The sequence below is a fragment of the Nymphalis io genome, chromosome 1 (genome assembly GCF_905147045.1).
Source record: "Nymphalis io chromosome 1, ilAglIoxx1.1, whole genome shotgun sequence".
In the NCBI taxonomy this organism is placed as follows: domain Eukaryota; kingdom Metazoa; phylum Arthropoda; class Insecta; order Lepidoptera; family Nymphalidae; genus Nymphalis; species Nymphalis io.
In genome coordinates, this window is record NC_065888.1 from 8335676 (window position 1) to 8349255 (window position 13580).

Below are 13580 nucleotides of genomic sequence, written 5' to 3' on the forward strand. Positions count from 1 at the left end.
CATCATCATTTAAATAACATTCTTCAGTCGCTTTTTCAAAAGACTCTATAAGTGTTTTGAAACGTACCCTGTTTACATTCAATAGATTTTGATCATATTTAAAAATAATCTTAACGATTACTACTATAATGTCTTTATTGTAACAAAATTACTATGTTGCGCAAAACCACTGATTTATATTTTAAAAAAAATTGCCAGATCAAACAAAAAGCTGTATGGTATAATACCTTTGCGTCTTTCAAAAGAAAATAATCCAACAAAATAAATGTCAGAAGTCAGAATTTCAATCTCCAAGAATGAATTATTATCAAAAATATTGTTTTGAGTTGAGTTCATAAGTTGTAATATTGTGTCATCGAATTCAACTGGTCTTAGATTATTCGTTATTTATTTTGGTTTAATATCTTTAAAATTAATATCATTATATTAATTTGTACTGTAAAGCATATAAAGGATCTTTAATAGAAGGTGAGCAGAATAGTATTTCAATTATGTGTTTTTAATATTTTTGAATTCTGAAATTTAGTATGGCTTATAATTTTTATTACAAAAAAATGTTTTAGAAAACACTACAATGCATCTTGGCGTTAATATATCAAATGCTCTTCAGCAGTTAGAAAGCGTTAAAGCTGTCGTTGATCAGAGTGATGATCCCAAGTTGAAGGTAACATAATCACGAAATAAATCTCATATTAATCTATAATTTAATCAATTTCTTGTATTTAATCGCTTAAAGTAATGATATTAAATCAATTATTAATATGTAAATTTGGCATTAGTAAGAATGATTTTGAATTGTATAGCAGGGACAATTATAAAGATGAATGATAACAATTGCTACCCTATACTTGTAACCCACATGATGGTTGTTCATGTTCCTTAAAGATAGAGATAGGTCAATGATATCAAATTTATTATACAAATTGATAGTGCAATCTCTGTCAATACAAATGCATAATAAGATTGTACTGCACCAACCTAATCACATTTTTAAATGATTAATTCTTTATATAATACACTTTTATATTGTTAGTTCTACTGTTTATAACAATGTAAATAGGTTGTTGTGTTTTGATGGATTTTCAGGCTGCAACAAATGATGACTTAAACTTACTTATAAACCTTTTGGAAAGTCCAATATTAAAAAGTATTGCTACTTTACATGACTCTGTTGGATTGCTTGCCACTCAAGTAGCGCATCATCCCTCCATACTGCCAGGAGATTTTGACATCACCCCAGCCGGTATGGTCTATTGGTATAGAATAAAAATTACATCTTTTATTTTAACTTTTAGTAAAAAAAAATATAATAATGTAGCTTTGCTTTTAAATATATAAAGAGGGTATTGTAGAAACCTTTTCTTATACAATATAAAGATTTCAATTTTTGTGATTTTCAATTTGTAGGTGACTTAGCCTTACAAACAAAAAACCTTTATGGTAATCATGAAGGAGAAGAAGAACAAAGAGTCCCTCAAGTGTCACCTCCACATAGTTTGGAATTTGGTTCAGATAATGAGCGTATTCTTGGCTTAGATTCTGCTTCTGTAGACTCCAATATGTCTCCTAAACAGGTAAATAGTTTATTAATAGCAATGGAGTCCCATTATTGTGTAACTTTTTATTTAAACATTACTTTTTGTTTAAATCTAAGACATTTAACTTTTTTGTAAATATATACACTATGTGAGATACAATTAAACTTTCTACATATTTTATACATATTCACACAAAATTATTATTTCCGAAATTATAATAACATTATATTCTGTTATCATAATTCGGAAATGTCTTGATTATAGTTGATGGATGTTTATTGTATATAAGGATTGAATTTACCATGTTAAAAAATGTTAATATCAAAATGAAACCAAAATGTTATTATTGCAAAGTCAGATATAGTATCCTGCAGATAGTTAAATTATAATGAAGCGAAAATAGGGATAATAATAATGCTGACTTTTCAGAATCGAGGTTTACTTGATATGTCACGAAATGATGATTCTTTAATATCAGCTTCAACTAATATTGTAGCGGGTGATTGGGCTCAAGTTGAAATTATCAATTTAGTAAATGATGGCACTGGTCTTGGATTTGGTAAGCGAAATACAATATATTTAATAAATAAAAAAAATCATGAAAAATCATTAATGTTTTAATTAGATTTGTTGTTTATAGTATCACCATTTTTTGTTACACCTACTTCAATAATAAGTACTAAATTACCAAATTTTTAGGACCAAAATTAATATAACTCATTGTTATAATGCTTTTATTATAAATTTTAAAATATACTATAAATTCTATAGGAATTATTTCTAACATTTAAAAACTTATGATTACATTACTCTTATAAACTATATGCTTAATAATACCCTAAACTGTAAACTTTGGTAAACGAAATAGTTAAGAAACATCATTAAGCACAGACGACTTTTTTTTAATCACGATTCAGGCATTGTGGACTCCTTAGTAGATTTTGTCACTGGGTTATATTAAAACTGTAAACAGTGAGTTATTTCTTTGATATTTCAGCTCAGAACTAGCATTTCTGCCCATGTACCTTATATGTTTTATACCTTTTTTTCTTAAAACTAATCATATTAAATGTTAATTAATAAAAAAGGTAATCATATTTTAAAGATCTGATAAAATGGGAGATATATAGTTTTGAGATATGAAATTAAAAGAACTTACTTGTGTATATGTTCTAGGTATTATTGGGGCTCGAACTAGTGGTGTAATCGTAAAAACAATACTGGCGGGTGGTGTAGCCGATCGCGATGGACGGCTCAAATCTGGCGACCATATTTTACAAATTGGTGACGTAAGTAAGATTTTTATTATTAAAGTCATAATAAATACATATATATATATATATATATATATATATTTATGAATTACCAACGAATACTGAAATGGATATATTTAAAAAAAAAATATTTTAAAATTCCTACACAAAAAGGTAGCGAAGAGATGAAAACATAAATTAAAGATTTTAATGATTTAAAAAAAATAAAAACAACCATAAATTAATATGCCCAGTTCATTAATTCTTGAGTCTATTTAGGGGTGCTCTGTTGGGTTATATGGTATAATATCATCTTTAATAGAAACTTTTTTTAATAAGTTTAGAACGCGTTTTAAATTTAACCAAATTTGTTGTGTCTATTTTGTTATTAATTTCATTATGCAGGAATAATTTAATATAATCATGTGTGATTTTCATTTTCAAGAAAACAATTGACTATTTTACTTTCTATAAATACAATATATAATACTTTCTTGCATTTTACTAAGAGATGGTACCCCGGCGCGTTTCAGGTGAGCCTGATGGAGATGGGGTCGGAGCAGGTGGCGGGCGTGCTGCGCGCGTCGGGCTCGCGCGTGCGGCTGGTGGTGGCGCGCGCCGTGGACCCGGCCGCCGCGCCCGCCGCGCCCGCCTCGCGCGCGCCCGTCGTGCCCGCCAGGTGCCGCCAGCGGAGCCGAGCTGGCCTATATTACTCTCGCTGTATTATGCGTATATAGTCTTCATACATAGTCGGCCGTGATGCTTCAAGATTCACTCCGCCTCGAACCGTGGCTGTCGTAGGACATGTCCATCCATCGATACTACTATAATAATTTCCAATTAATATTTCATAAATAAATTTATGTTTTTAATATTAACTACTCGAGTTTAGATATCGAATCGATGACGTAATTTTGCTTTAATTAACACTTGCGTGTTTTTTGAGTTACGCTCACGGTTTTTGTCACGCCCTTTATATTTTTGATAACATAACGCTGTACTTGAAAGCGTTTTTTAAACGATCTCAAATGAAGTCAAGACGAAGTGTCGCGGTCGGTGTATGTAAACAACCCAGTAGATAGCGCTTTTGTATTTTTTTTATGTTATAAGCTGGCGGATGAGCAAATGGGACACCTGATGGTAATTGGTCACCACCGCCCAGAGACATTGGCGATGTAAGAAATAATAACCATTCCTTACATCGCCCTCGTGCCTGTAGTTACTCTGGCTCATACACCCTTCAAACCGGAACGCAATGATACAAAGCATTGCTGCTTAGCGCAAAACTTAGTATTGTTGCTAAAAATAATCATGTTAACTCTACCATCCAGTAACAATTGATTAAAAGATAACCTATATGTCGCCACGTTTTGCTAAATTACTAAATTATGAAAGAATTAATTACCTACAAATAACTAGCTAGATAATCGAAAATAAAAACAATATTGAGTGTAACATCGGGGTACAGCTGGTATTGTAATAAAATAATTTTTTTTTAGACTGCTATCCAGTCCTGAGGCCTTAGACCGCTACCTCATGGAAGCGGGTTTCGAACAAGTGTTCCACACGCAGCCGACCCCGATCGCCTTGAATACTAACGTGTCGAGATTCGTATTTGATACGTCTATAACACCCCCGCCGGAAAGTGGTATTTATTAATTGTATTGTTTGTACACATAATTAATATTTTATAGTATATAAAACGTTTTTATACATAAAATCATTATTTACATCTGATGGAAACTTACAGGTTCAAAACTGTATAAGTACGATATGAGCAACCTAAGCTCGAAGAACAAAACAACTTGTGTGGGTAGCTTACACTAGAATTGCGAATGTTGCGCAGTTATCATGTCATCAGCGCTCGGCATGAAACATAAAAAAATAGTAGTAAAACTTGCAAGAGCGGAAACAAAGAATGTCATATTCAGCTAGTTTTATTATTAAATCAGTTGTCATATACTGTATATTGTGATTTCAAATCCCGAGTCAACCCGAAAGGTTCTATTGGGTTTTTCTGTCTGTAAAATAATTTCTGAGACTAACATTGGCCCCGGCTTGGAAAGTTGGCAGTGCCTACCTTTCCGTTCCTTGGTATCTCGGTCTCGCTGGTCCTTGGTTTATTGGTCTCTCGCCCGAGATCTCTCCGCAGAGGAAATATAGATTGCAGTTGGCTAGTCTCCGTTGAGCATGGCCGAAATCGATGTCATTTTATTTTCAATATAATATTTATTTTATTCTATAATATTTCTACTTAAAAATATCTTCTGCAGATGCCGAGTCACCTGAGGTCGATAGATTTACCGTACAATTGAAGAAAGACGAAAACGGTTTGGGCATCACAATAGCAGGTACAATTTTGAAAAGTTTTTTATTTAACATTAAATTTCTTCATTTGTTTTAACTACACATTATTAATAAAAGCTTTAATTGATATGATAGTAATGTGACTCAACTACGACTCAATTGTAAAGTTTCAATTCTAAACAACCAATTGAGCTGAATTTTTGCACTCAAATTTGGTGCTAGTGAATTGTCACTGGTTTCTATTGAGAAACACTATTCCTTTTTCTTTTTTTTTATTATTTTAAAAATATTTGAGTTAGTGAAACGTATGTATGTAGTATTAGTAACGTATTGTTGTCCATATGCAAGGTTACGTGTGCGAGAAGGAGGAGCTGTCCGGCATATTCGTGAAGTCGGTGACGCCGGGCAGCGCGGCCGCGCTCAGCGGGAAGGTGCGCGTCAACGACCGCATCGTGGCCGTGGACGGCGTGTCGCTGGCGGGGAAGTCCAACCAGCGCGCCGTCGACGCGCTCAAGCAGAGCGGGAACGTCGTCACCTTGGAATTAGAGAGGTACCACATCGTACTCGAACGAAACGTATAATATGTTATATGTATATGTATATAAGTATTATATTTACTGGTGGTAGAGCTTTGTGCGATCTCGTCTGGGTAGGTACCACCCACTCATCAGATGTTCTACCGCAAAACAGCAGTACTTGGTATTGTTGTGTTCCGGTTTGAAGGGTGAGTGCACAAGGGACATAACATCTTAGTTCCCAAGGTTGGTGGCGCATTGGTGATGTAAGCGATGGTTAACATTTCTTACAACGCCATTGTCTGTAGGCGCTGGCGACCACTTACCATCAGGTGGCCCATATACTCGTCCGCCTTCCTATTCTATAAAAAAATATATAAATGTTTAGTTTTAAAGGCGGTCGAAATGCGAACAACAACTAACTAACTATTTCGTAGTTTGCGTCGTAATTAATATTAATTATATTATTTTTTTTTTATTTTTATATATTGTGTGTGTGTGTTCTCCACAAATGCGAAAGTAAATCTGTCTCCTACGATTTCAAGGCTTAATCACTGAACCGAATTATATGAAATTTCGTAAGATGCAAGCTTGAACCCCTAGAAATGACATAGGCTACTTTGTGTTAGGAAAATAACACGCCGCTAACCAGCGCGGGTGAAAACTAATATTGTATAAATCTGTCCCCAGATACCTGCGCGGGCCGAAGTTCGAGCAGCTGCAGCAGGCGATAGCGGCGGGCGAGACGACGGCGGCGCCCGCACACAACCCCTTTCTGCACATGCACCGACCGGAGCCCGCGTCCGCAGACCACGACATACAGATGACGCATCTGCCCACCACGTGAGTACGTCTGACTACGCGCTGCCGGGGTTTGGCGCGGGCTCAGCTTTGGCTATTTAATTAAGTGAATTGAGAATACATTAATAAATTAATAAGTCATATTTATTCACTCTTTGCTCATGATGATGCAGGAGATCGATTTCGATCGCCGGTGCCCATCCTCAAAAGAAATTAGGTAACGTAACGCACTCTCGGATTATGAGATTGAGTGAATCGTCATGGCCGGAAATAATGTAGGCGCAGGACTAGCGGTCTTACGTGAATTCCGAAGAACTGCTACTGAGAATTTCGTAACAGAAAGACTGAATATATATATTTGCCCGATTTGTGGGATTTAACCTTACAACCTTATAAGCTAGATGTTAGGTAATAGACCAACGAGGCAATTGATTATACACACAATGTGACACCACCAATAGCTATGTATTAATCAAGTATATACATTTGGTAGCCTAGAAGCAAATGTGGAGGAGCATGAACCCTCCCCCCCGCGTAGCCCAGCCCCGCCCCCGCCAGCGCCGCGACAAACGCCCGCCTTCGAGATGCCGCGCACCAACGAGCAGAAAGAGGCCATCAAGAGGAAGTGGCAAGCTATACTGGGTATCAGAAAATTATCTTATTACGTCTCGATGTTTTACGTTGATTTTTATTATTAATCACTACATAGTACTAATAAAAAAAGATTGGACCCAATATGTCTTTTAATCGATCGAATCAAATAAATTTACAACATGTTCCTTAAATAGCTAAAAAACAAGTAGTTTTTTAGTAGTTTATTCGTGACACTCAAATAAAATTAAAAAAATAAATAATATATAATATATATAAAAATAAATAATATCACATTTCATCTGTATCAACTGTACTGTATAACGTTTAAATTACTTAAAGAATATCGGTTGCAGGCGACGAGGTCGAGATAGTGGTAGGCGTGGTTGTACGCGGCGGCGGCGGGCTGGGCATCTCGCTGGAGGGCACCGTTGACGTGGAGGGGGGGCGAGAGGTGCGCCCCCACCACTACGTGCGCTCCGTGCTGCCTGAGGGGCCCGTGGGCCGCGCTAACGTGCACCGCCCAGGCGACGAGCTGCTGGGTATGCCCGTCCTAATATATCGCTATTAGAAATCACTACTAACGATAGAGCCGCTTTAAAGTACAAAAATGTAGTTTGTGATAAGAATGTCTGTATTTAATTTTTATGAGTATGGTGTACAATAAAAGAGGATCTATTAGATGTAGTCTTGTTATGTGCTGGGCGATGTAACTTAAAACCGTGCTGTGTCACATATTTCGATTCAATTCAATTTATTTGCTTTAAACATAATATACATGTTTAGTCAATATATTTTAGACATGCAAATTTTTTTAACTAATTTTAATTATTAAAATATAATTACTATTAAATGAAACTTTTAAAAGGCATTACGTTATAATTCTTCGCTTAAATTGCACTTATAAAATTGATAAATAAATATGTTTGACATTTATTGCAGGAATTCTTTTAGAGAGTAAAACATTTGTCAACCAGCCAGTTGTGTATTTTTTTTTCTTGAATAAATAAGTCAGATCTTTAATATCGGAAGGCAACCTTTTATAATTCACAACTCTTTGAGCAGAGAGCGGTGGCACATATAATTTATTTGGATATCGTGTATTAAATGATACAATATTCTGACTAATCTCTAAGTAATTGTTTTTGAATTTCTTTTACGAAACTTGTTGTTTCGTAAATTTAGATGCATGGCAACGTTAATAATTTGATATTTTTAAATAAGGGTCTACACTGTACCTGATCGCATTGGATCTTTGTTACATATGGCACGAGTACATTTTTTTTTTTTGAATGAGAAATATTCTGTTCATTTCTAATGTGTAACTGTACAGTACAGTACAGTAACAGCCTGTTAATGTCCCACTGCTGGGCTAAGGCCCCCTCTCCCTTTTGAGGAGAAGGTTTGGAGCTTATTCCACCACACTGCTCCAATGCGAGTTGGTAGAATACACATGTGGCAGAATGTCAATGAAATTAGACACATGCAGGTTTCCTTACGATGTTTTTCTTCTCCGTCAAGCACGAGATGAATTATAAACACAAATTAAGCACATGAAAATTCAGTGATGCTTGCCCGGATTTGAACACACTATCATCGGTTAAGATTCACGCGTTCTAAGCACTTAGGCCATCTCGACTTTTTTTTAATGTGTAACACCATATCGAATATTGGATGCAACGTAGCCATAATACGCTGATAAGGCTGTACTTTGGTCAACTTGTTTGCTTCTTAAAGCAAATACAAATTTATTAATTTTAATGCATAAATTATTAATATTGGGACTCAAAAGAAGTACAAAAATCTTTATGCATAACCTAAAAAGACATTGTAGATACCCATTCTATATTTTCCATGTCACACAGTATTATCTTTAAATGTTTTTTTTTTATTTCTTAACTTTATATATTTAGTCGATATAACTGTTTAACTAACAACGTACTATCGGTGGCATTGCAGAGGTGAACGGTCACCGGCTGCTGGGCATGAACCACCTGGAGGTGGTGTCGATTCTGAAGGAGCTGTCCAGCGAGGTGTGCATGGTGTGTGCGCGGCCGAGACCCGCGCCGCCGCTTGACCTCGCGCCGCCCGCCGCCACGCTCGTCAAGGTACACCCGCCGCACCACCACCACATCACACGACCACCACCCATTCACACCAGTGTATCACGCTAGGACGAAGATACTATTAACCCAGAGATCTATGATTAGGCTACATGGTGTTGTGAGGTCACCTCTGCACATTTGCACTTTTTTTTTATAAAATAGACGGACGGGCAAATCGGCCACCTAATGGTAAGTGGTCACCAATGCGCCACAACCTCTCTAAATCTCTTGTGCCAGTAATTACACTGAACAACTGGCTTTTAATCCAGAACACTTAATACTTCGTTTTGTCTTTGACAGTAGAACATGTAATGAGTAGGGGTACATACCCAGGCGGGCTTGGAAAGCTTTACCACTAAGAAATTAGATATACATATCAAACAGCCAAGTTTCTATGGTCAATTTATTTATTAACTTTTCAGTGATCTTCAAAAACAAGAATTTTATCACCTTTATAATTTGCCAAGGTACCAATTTTTGATGTTAGAAGTAATAATTCGCCAGCATGAATATTAGTGTTGCATTTATTAAATTATATTATTAATGGCATGGATCAATAACATGAATTATTACATTTCTTGATATTTCATCTGTATTGCAACATGGTGCTATCGATATAATTAAATTTATATGTATGTTTGTAAGTGTGTTCTTACATCTTAAATATTCATCTGGGCCTGTCTTATAAATCATTTTCAGTTCAAATTAATTATATGATTACATTTTATTACTTTAGATAACACTGAATGGAACGACATTTTTTTTTGTTTTGAAACTTATTGTGAAAGGTTCAAAAGCTGCAACTAATACGATTTTAATATTTTTTATTCATATATCATAGTGCTAGTGTTATTTATTATATTTTGTTCAGTGTGTTATAGTCTTTTCCAATCACAGGAAGCATAGAGACAAATAAAAAACAACTTTAACATCGAATTTATGGTATCGTATCTATGGTATTCACTATGGTTACGAGAAAATATGGCGTTTTGAATGTCGGGCGAATATTTTTTCAGAACTCAAATATGTTATATTATAAATAAAATATATATTAATTAAGAACATTTTGTAGTGAATAATATAGCAAAGCTATTAAGAAATTGCATAGTATAAGTAAATCTATGGTTTGTTTATCTCTACTTCTTTTTCGATTGGAAGCTATATAGTATTGATCAAGTAATTATTATATATTTAAAGAAAATAAATATAAGACTTGTGACTATTAATATACGTAGTGGCCTTAGCTATTGTGAGAAAATTAAATTCGAAGCTGAAAGAAACAGTGTAATTGATGCTAAGTCATTATGGATTCGAAATTCATTATCATCTTATTAATTATCCCCACCAGGAAGTATTGGTTTCGTAGCATATGCGGATAGGAAACTTACCCGACAACGTATTAATACTGCTCGATACGATTATTTTAGTTGTTTTCATATTGTTTGTTGTTTATATTTTTGTTCCACAACAAAACCCTTTGTGCTAGCTATTTGTAAAATTGCAACCTTTCGAGATTATTTTCACAAAGTAGAAATACTACGGTCTACAGCGTCAGTTTATATAGAATACGACATATTCTACTCTATTTTAGACTTAGAAGGGTGGATTTAGTATTCTTTAATATAAATTTAAGTTTAAATATGCTAAGAGTCTTATCGGTTCCAGGTATAATGTTTTTTTTTTTTTTTATAGAATACTATAATATGCGGACGAGCATATGGGCCACCTGATGGTAAGTGGTCACCAAACGCCCTTAGACATTGGCATTGTAAGAAATGTCACCCATCGCTTACATAGCCAATGCGCCACCAACCTTGGGAACTAAGATTTTATGTCCCTTGTACCTGTAATTACACTGGCTCACTCACCCTTCAAACCGGAACACAACAATATCAAGTATTGCTGTTTGAGCCAGACGAGCTCGCACAAAGCCCTACCACCAGTAAAATCTATTTATAATATAAAGATTTAAAAGTGCTTGTGAGAACCTTTTTGATTTAATTCATTGAATATTTTTATTTAGTCGACTTGAGTAGAATAGTTAATGGTCCACCCGATATTTATAATAGGCGCGAACGTCGTCTAACAATAAAAATGTACGCGCCCGTTATATTATATCACTGCGAATGCCCGAATGAAGAAAATACCGGAGTTCATATTTACAAACGACTATAAATTTGTAAACGAACTTTTTATTTTTTTATTTTGAACAAAATATACATACCATAAACAATATATACGACAGTTACTACAATAGTATAATACTGTGTCGCAGCTATTATATAACTTAGTTGCCAATAGTATGTAAATAATAAAAGAAATGTAACAACGCTGTGGACGCGCGCAGGCGAAGTCGGACGGCAGCCTGGCGGGCGCCGGCGCGGACGAGGGCGGCGCGCTGGGTGCGGGGGGGAAGGTGCGCTCGCGCAGCCTCGAGCCGCTCACCGGCCTCGCCATGTGGGCCTCCGAGCCGCAGATCATTGGTGAGTCGCACCCATATGTTAACTGAAAATTTGTGTCATGACTTGTTACAGTGATTAGACCGACATCAGACACTCGTTCCGCCTGATCGTTATTCATAAGCAATATTTACAGAAAATAAATACAAGTTTTAACTTTCAATAAAAGGGATAAAAAAACTTAGTATTAGGATTTATGGCGTTGAGTAAAAACATATCGAAAAATATAGATTTTTTTAAAATAATTACTATACCTACTTATAAAAAAATATTGTATGTGTATAGGTATTATAAAATTATTTTATTACAGTTTTTAAAGACGAGAATATGAAAATGAGGAAAATAACATTTATAGTTATGACGTCAATCTCATAAACTTTAATCTTATTAGAATGAGTGTAGACTTTGAAGCCAATAAATTACGTATCAATTCCATAATTAATTCTAATCTGAATTAATTAAAGCGTTAATATTATTTACGTTGGAATAATTTATTATTATGACTATAATATAACGAAATAACAATATTACATTTCATGTTCTGTTGAAATTTCGTTTTAAATTTGTTTTTAAATTACACTACTTGAATGAATGATAGGATTAAGTCTTAGTAACGATAACAATTATCACTATTATTACGTGGTTAAAAATAATCGTAGGGCTTTAATTTTAATCTGTAACTTATTATTTATCTTAATACGTTAACCCTAGCTATATCTACTAAATTATTTCGCAGAATTAGTGAAAGGGGAACGCGGCCTCGGTTTCTCTATCTTGGACTATCAAGATCCCTTGCGGCCGTCTCATACTTTGGTGGTTATCCGATCGTTGGTTCCCGGCGGAGTCGCTCAGCAGGACGGTCGACTCATACCCGGCGATAGATTACTCTTTGTAAATGATCAAGTGAGTTTATCAAATCCATTATATATATATTGAAGTTGCTATGAAATCTCTTTGACCATGAAAATCTACGCAAGTAGTGATATGAATGTTTGTTTTTTCTCAAAATCATCGGATATTCCATAATTATATATATAGAATACCTAGTTATACTTTCTATTTTGTGTTTATCGCATTGTGGCTAGATATAATGCCGCAGACCCGAAGGTCCTGGGTTCAAATCCCGGGTCGGGCCAATAAAATGTTTTTGGGTTCTTCGAAAATTCTCAGTAGCTGCCCTGAGTTGGAAGAGTTGATTATGAATGATTTGAATATGAAATTAAGGGAATAGTTAGAGCACCTGTGTTTGCGCACACACTTGTGCACTATAATATCTCCTGTGAAATTGACTAATCTCTCTTTGGCCTTCTTTTAAAGATTGGCCGCCGTGGCCGAAATCTTCTTTTAAAGATTGGCCGCCGTGGCCGAAATCGGTCCGGAAGACATTATTCATATTATTCATTTCTTAAAGGTCCTTTAAGCTTGGTATATGTATTTGTAGAACTTGGAGAATGCGAGTCTGGAGCAGGCGGTGGCGGCGCTGAAGGGCGCGCCGCGCGGCGTGGTGCGCATCGGAGTGGCCAAGCCGCTGCCGCTCGCCGACGCGCCGCCGCCGCTGCCCGCCTCCGCGCCGCCCGCCACCGCCGCCGACTGAGACTACACGACACATATGACTGTAGGCGGACCTTTTCAAAAATTTTACCTAATTGCAAAAAATTACTACTTTTAAAACGATTACGTATTCCTGATCGGTATTAAATATAAAACTTCTATTATTGTATTCTTAGTTTTCTAGGTTATCGAAAATATTATGTTACGAGTTTAAATAATGACGAACGTTGTATTGAAATCTAAACTGTCACGTTAGATTTAAATACTATTATTATGTATGATGTTAACTACTTGACTAAGCATTAGAGTGATTTGAATTTGACTTTATAAATTTGTTAATGGCGCAGATTATATTTTATTTTATACTATTCACGACATGATAAATGTTGATTAAATATACTTATATTTAGATATAGATAAAATAAGGTTGAAAATTCAATTTTAATCGAAAATAAAGGGT

The 13580-nt window shown here is 35.3% G+C and overlaps 1 protein-coding gene across 2 annotated transcripts; it reads left to right on the forward strand.

The window, feature by feature from the left end:
• The first annotated feature begins 287 nt into the window (after window positions 1–287).
• On the forward strand, window positions 288–13514 carry LOC126769942 (patj homolog). 2 transcript variants are annotated; one of them, XM_050489013.1, is made up of 17 exons: window positions 288–468; window positions 564–664; window positions 1087–1243; window positions 1408–1574; window positions 1968–2097; window positions 2715–2827; window positions 3325–3470; window positions 4291–4439; window positions 5065–5142; window positions 5447–5648; window positions 6304–6456; window positions 6908–7056; window positions 7362–7547; window positions 8965–9113; window positions 11458–11593; window positions 12306–12472; window positions 13011–13514. In XM_050489013.1, the coding sequence occupies exons 2-17, from the start codon at window positions 575–577 to the stop codon at window positions 13161–13163; spliced, it is 2325 nt and encodes a 774-aa protein (XP_050344970.1). In that variant the 5' UTR covers window positions 288–468; window positions 564–574; the 3' UTR covers window positions 13164–13514. The 2 variants fall into 2 exon arrangements, with proteins under 2 accessions (XP_050344970.1, XP_050345060.1); XM_050489103.1 differs by lacking the exons at window positions 12306–12472; window positions 13011–13514 and adding an exon at window positions 9533–9577 and having other exon boundaries at window positions 11458–11541.
• The last annotated feature ends 66 nt before the right edge of the window (window positions 13515–13580 follow it).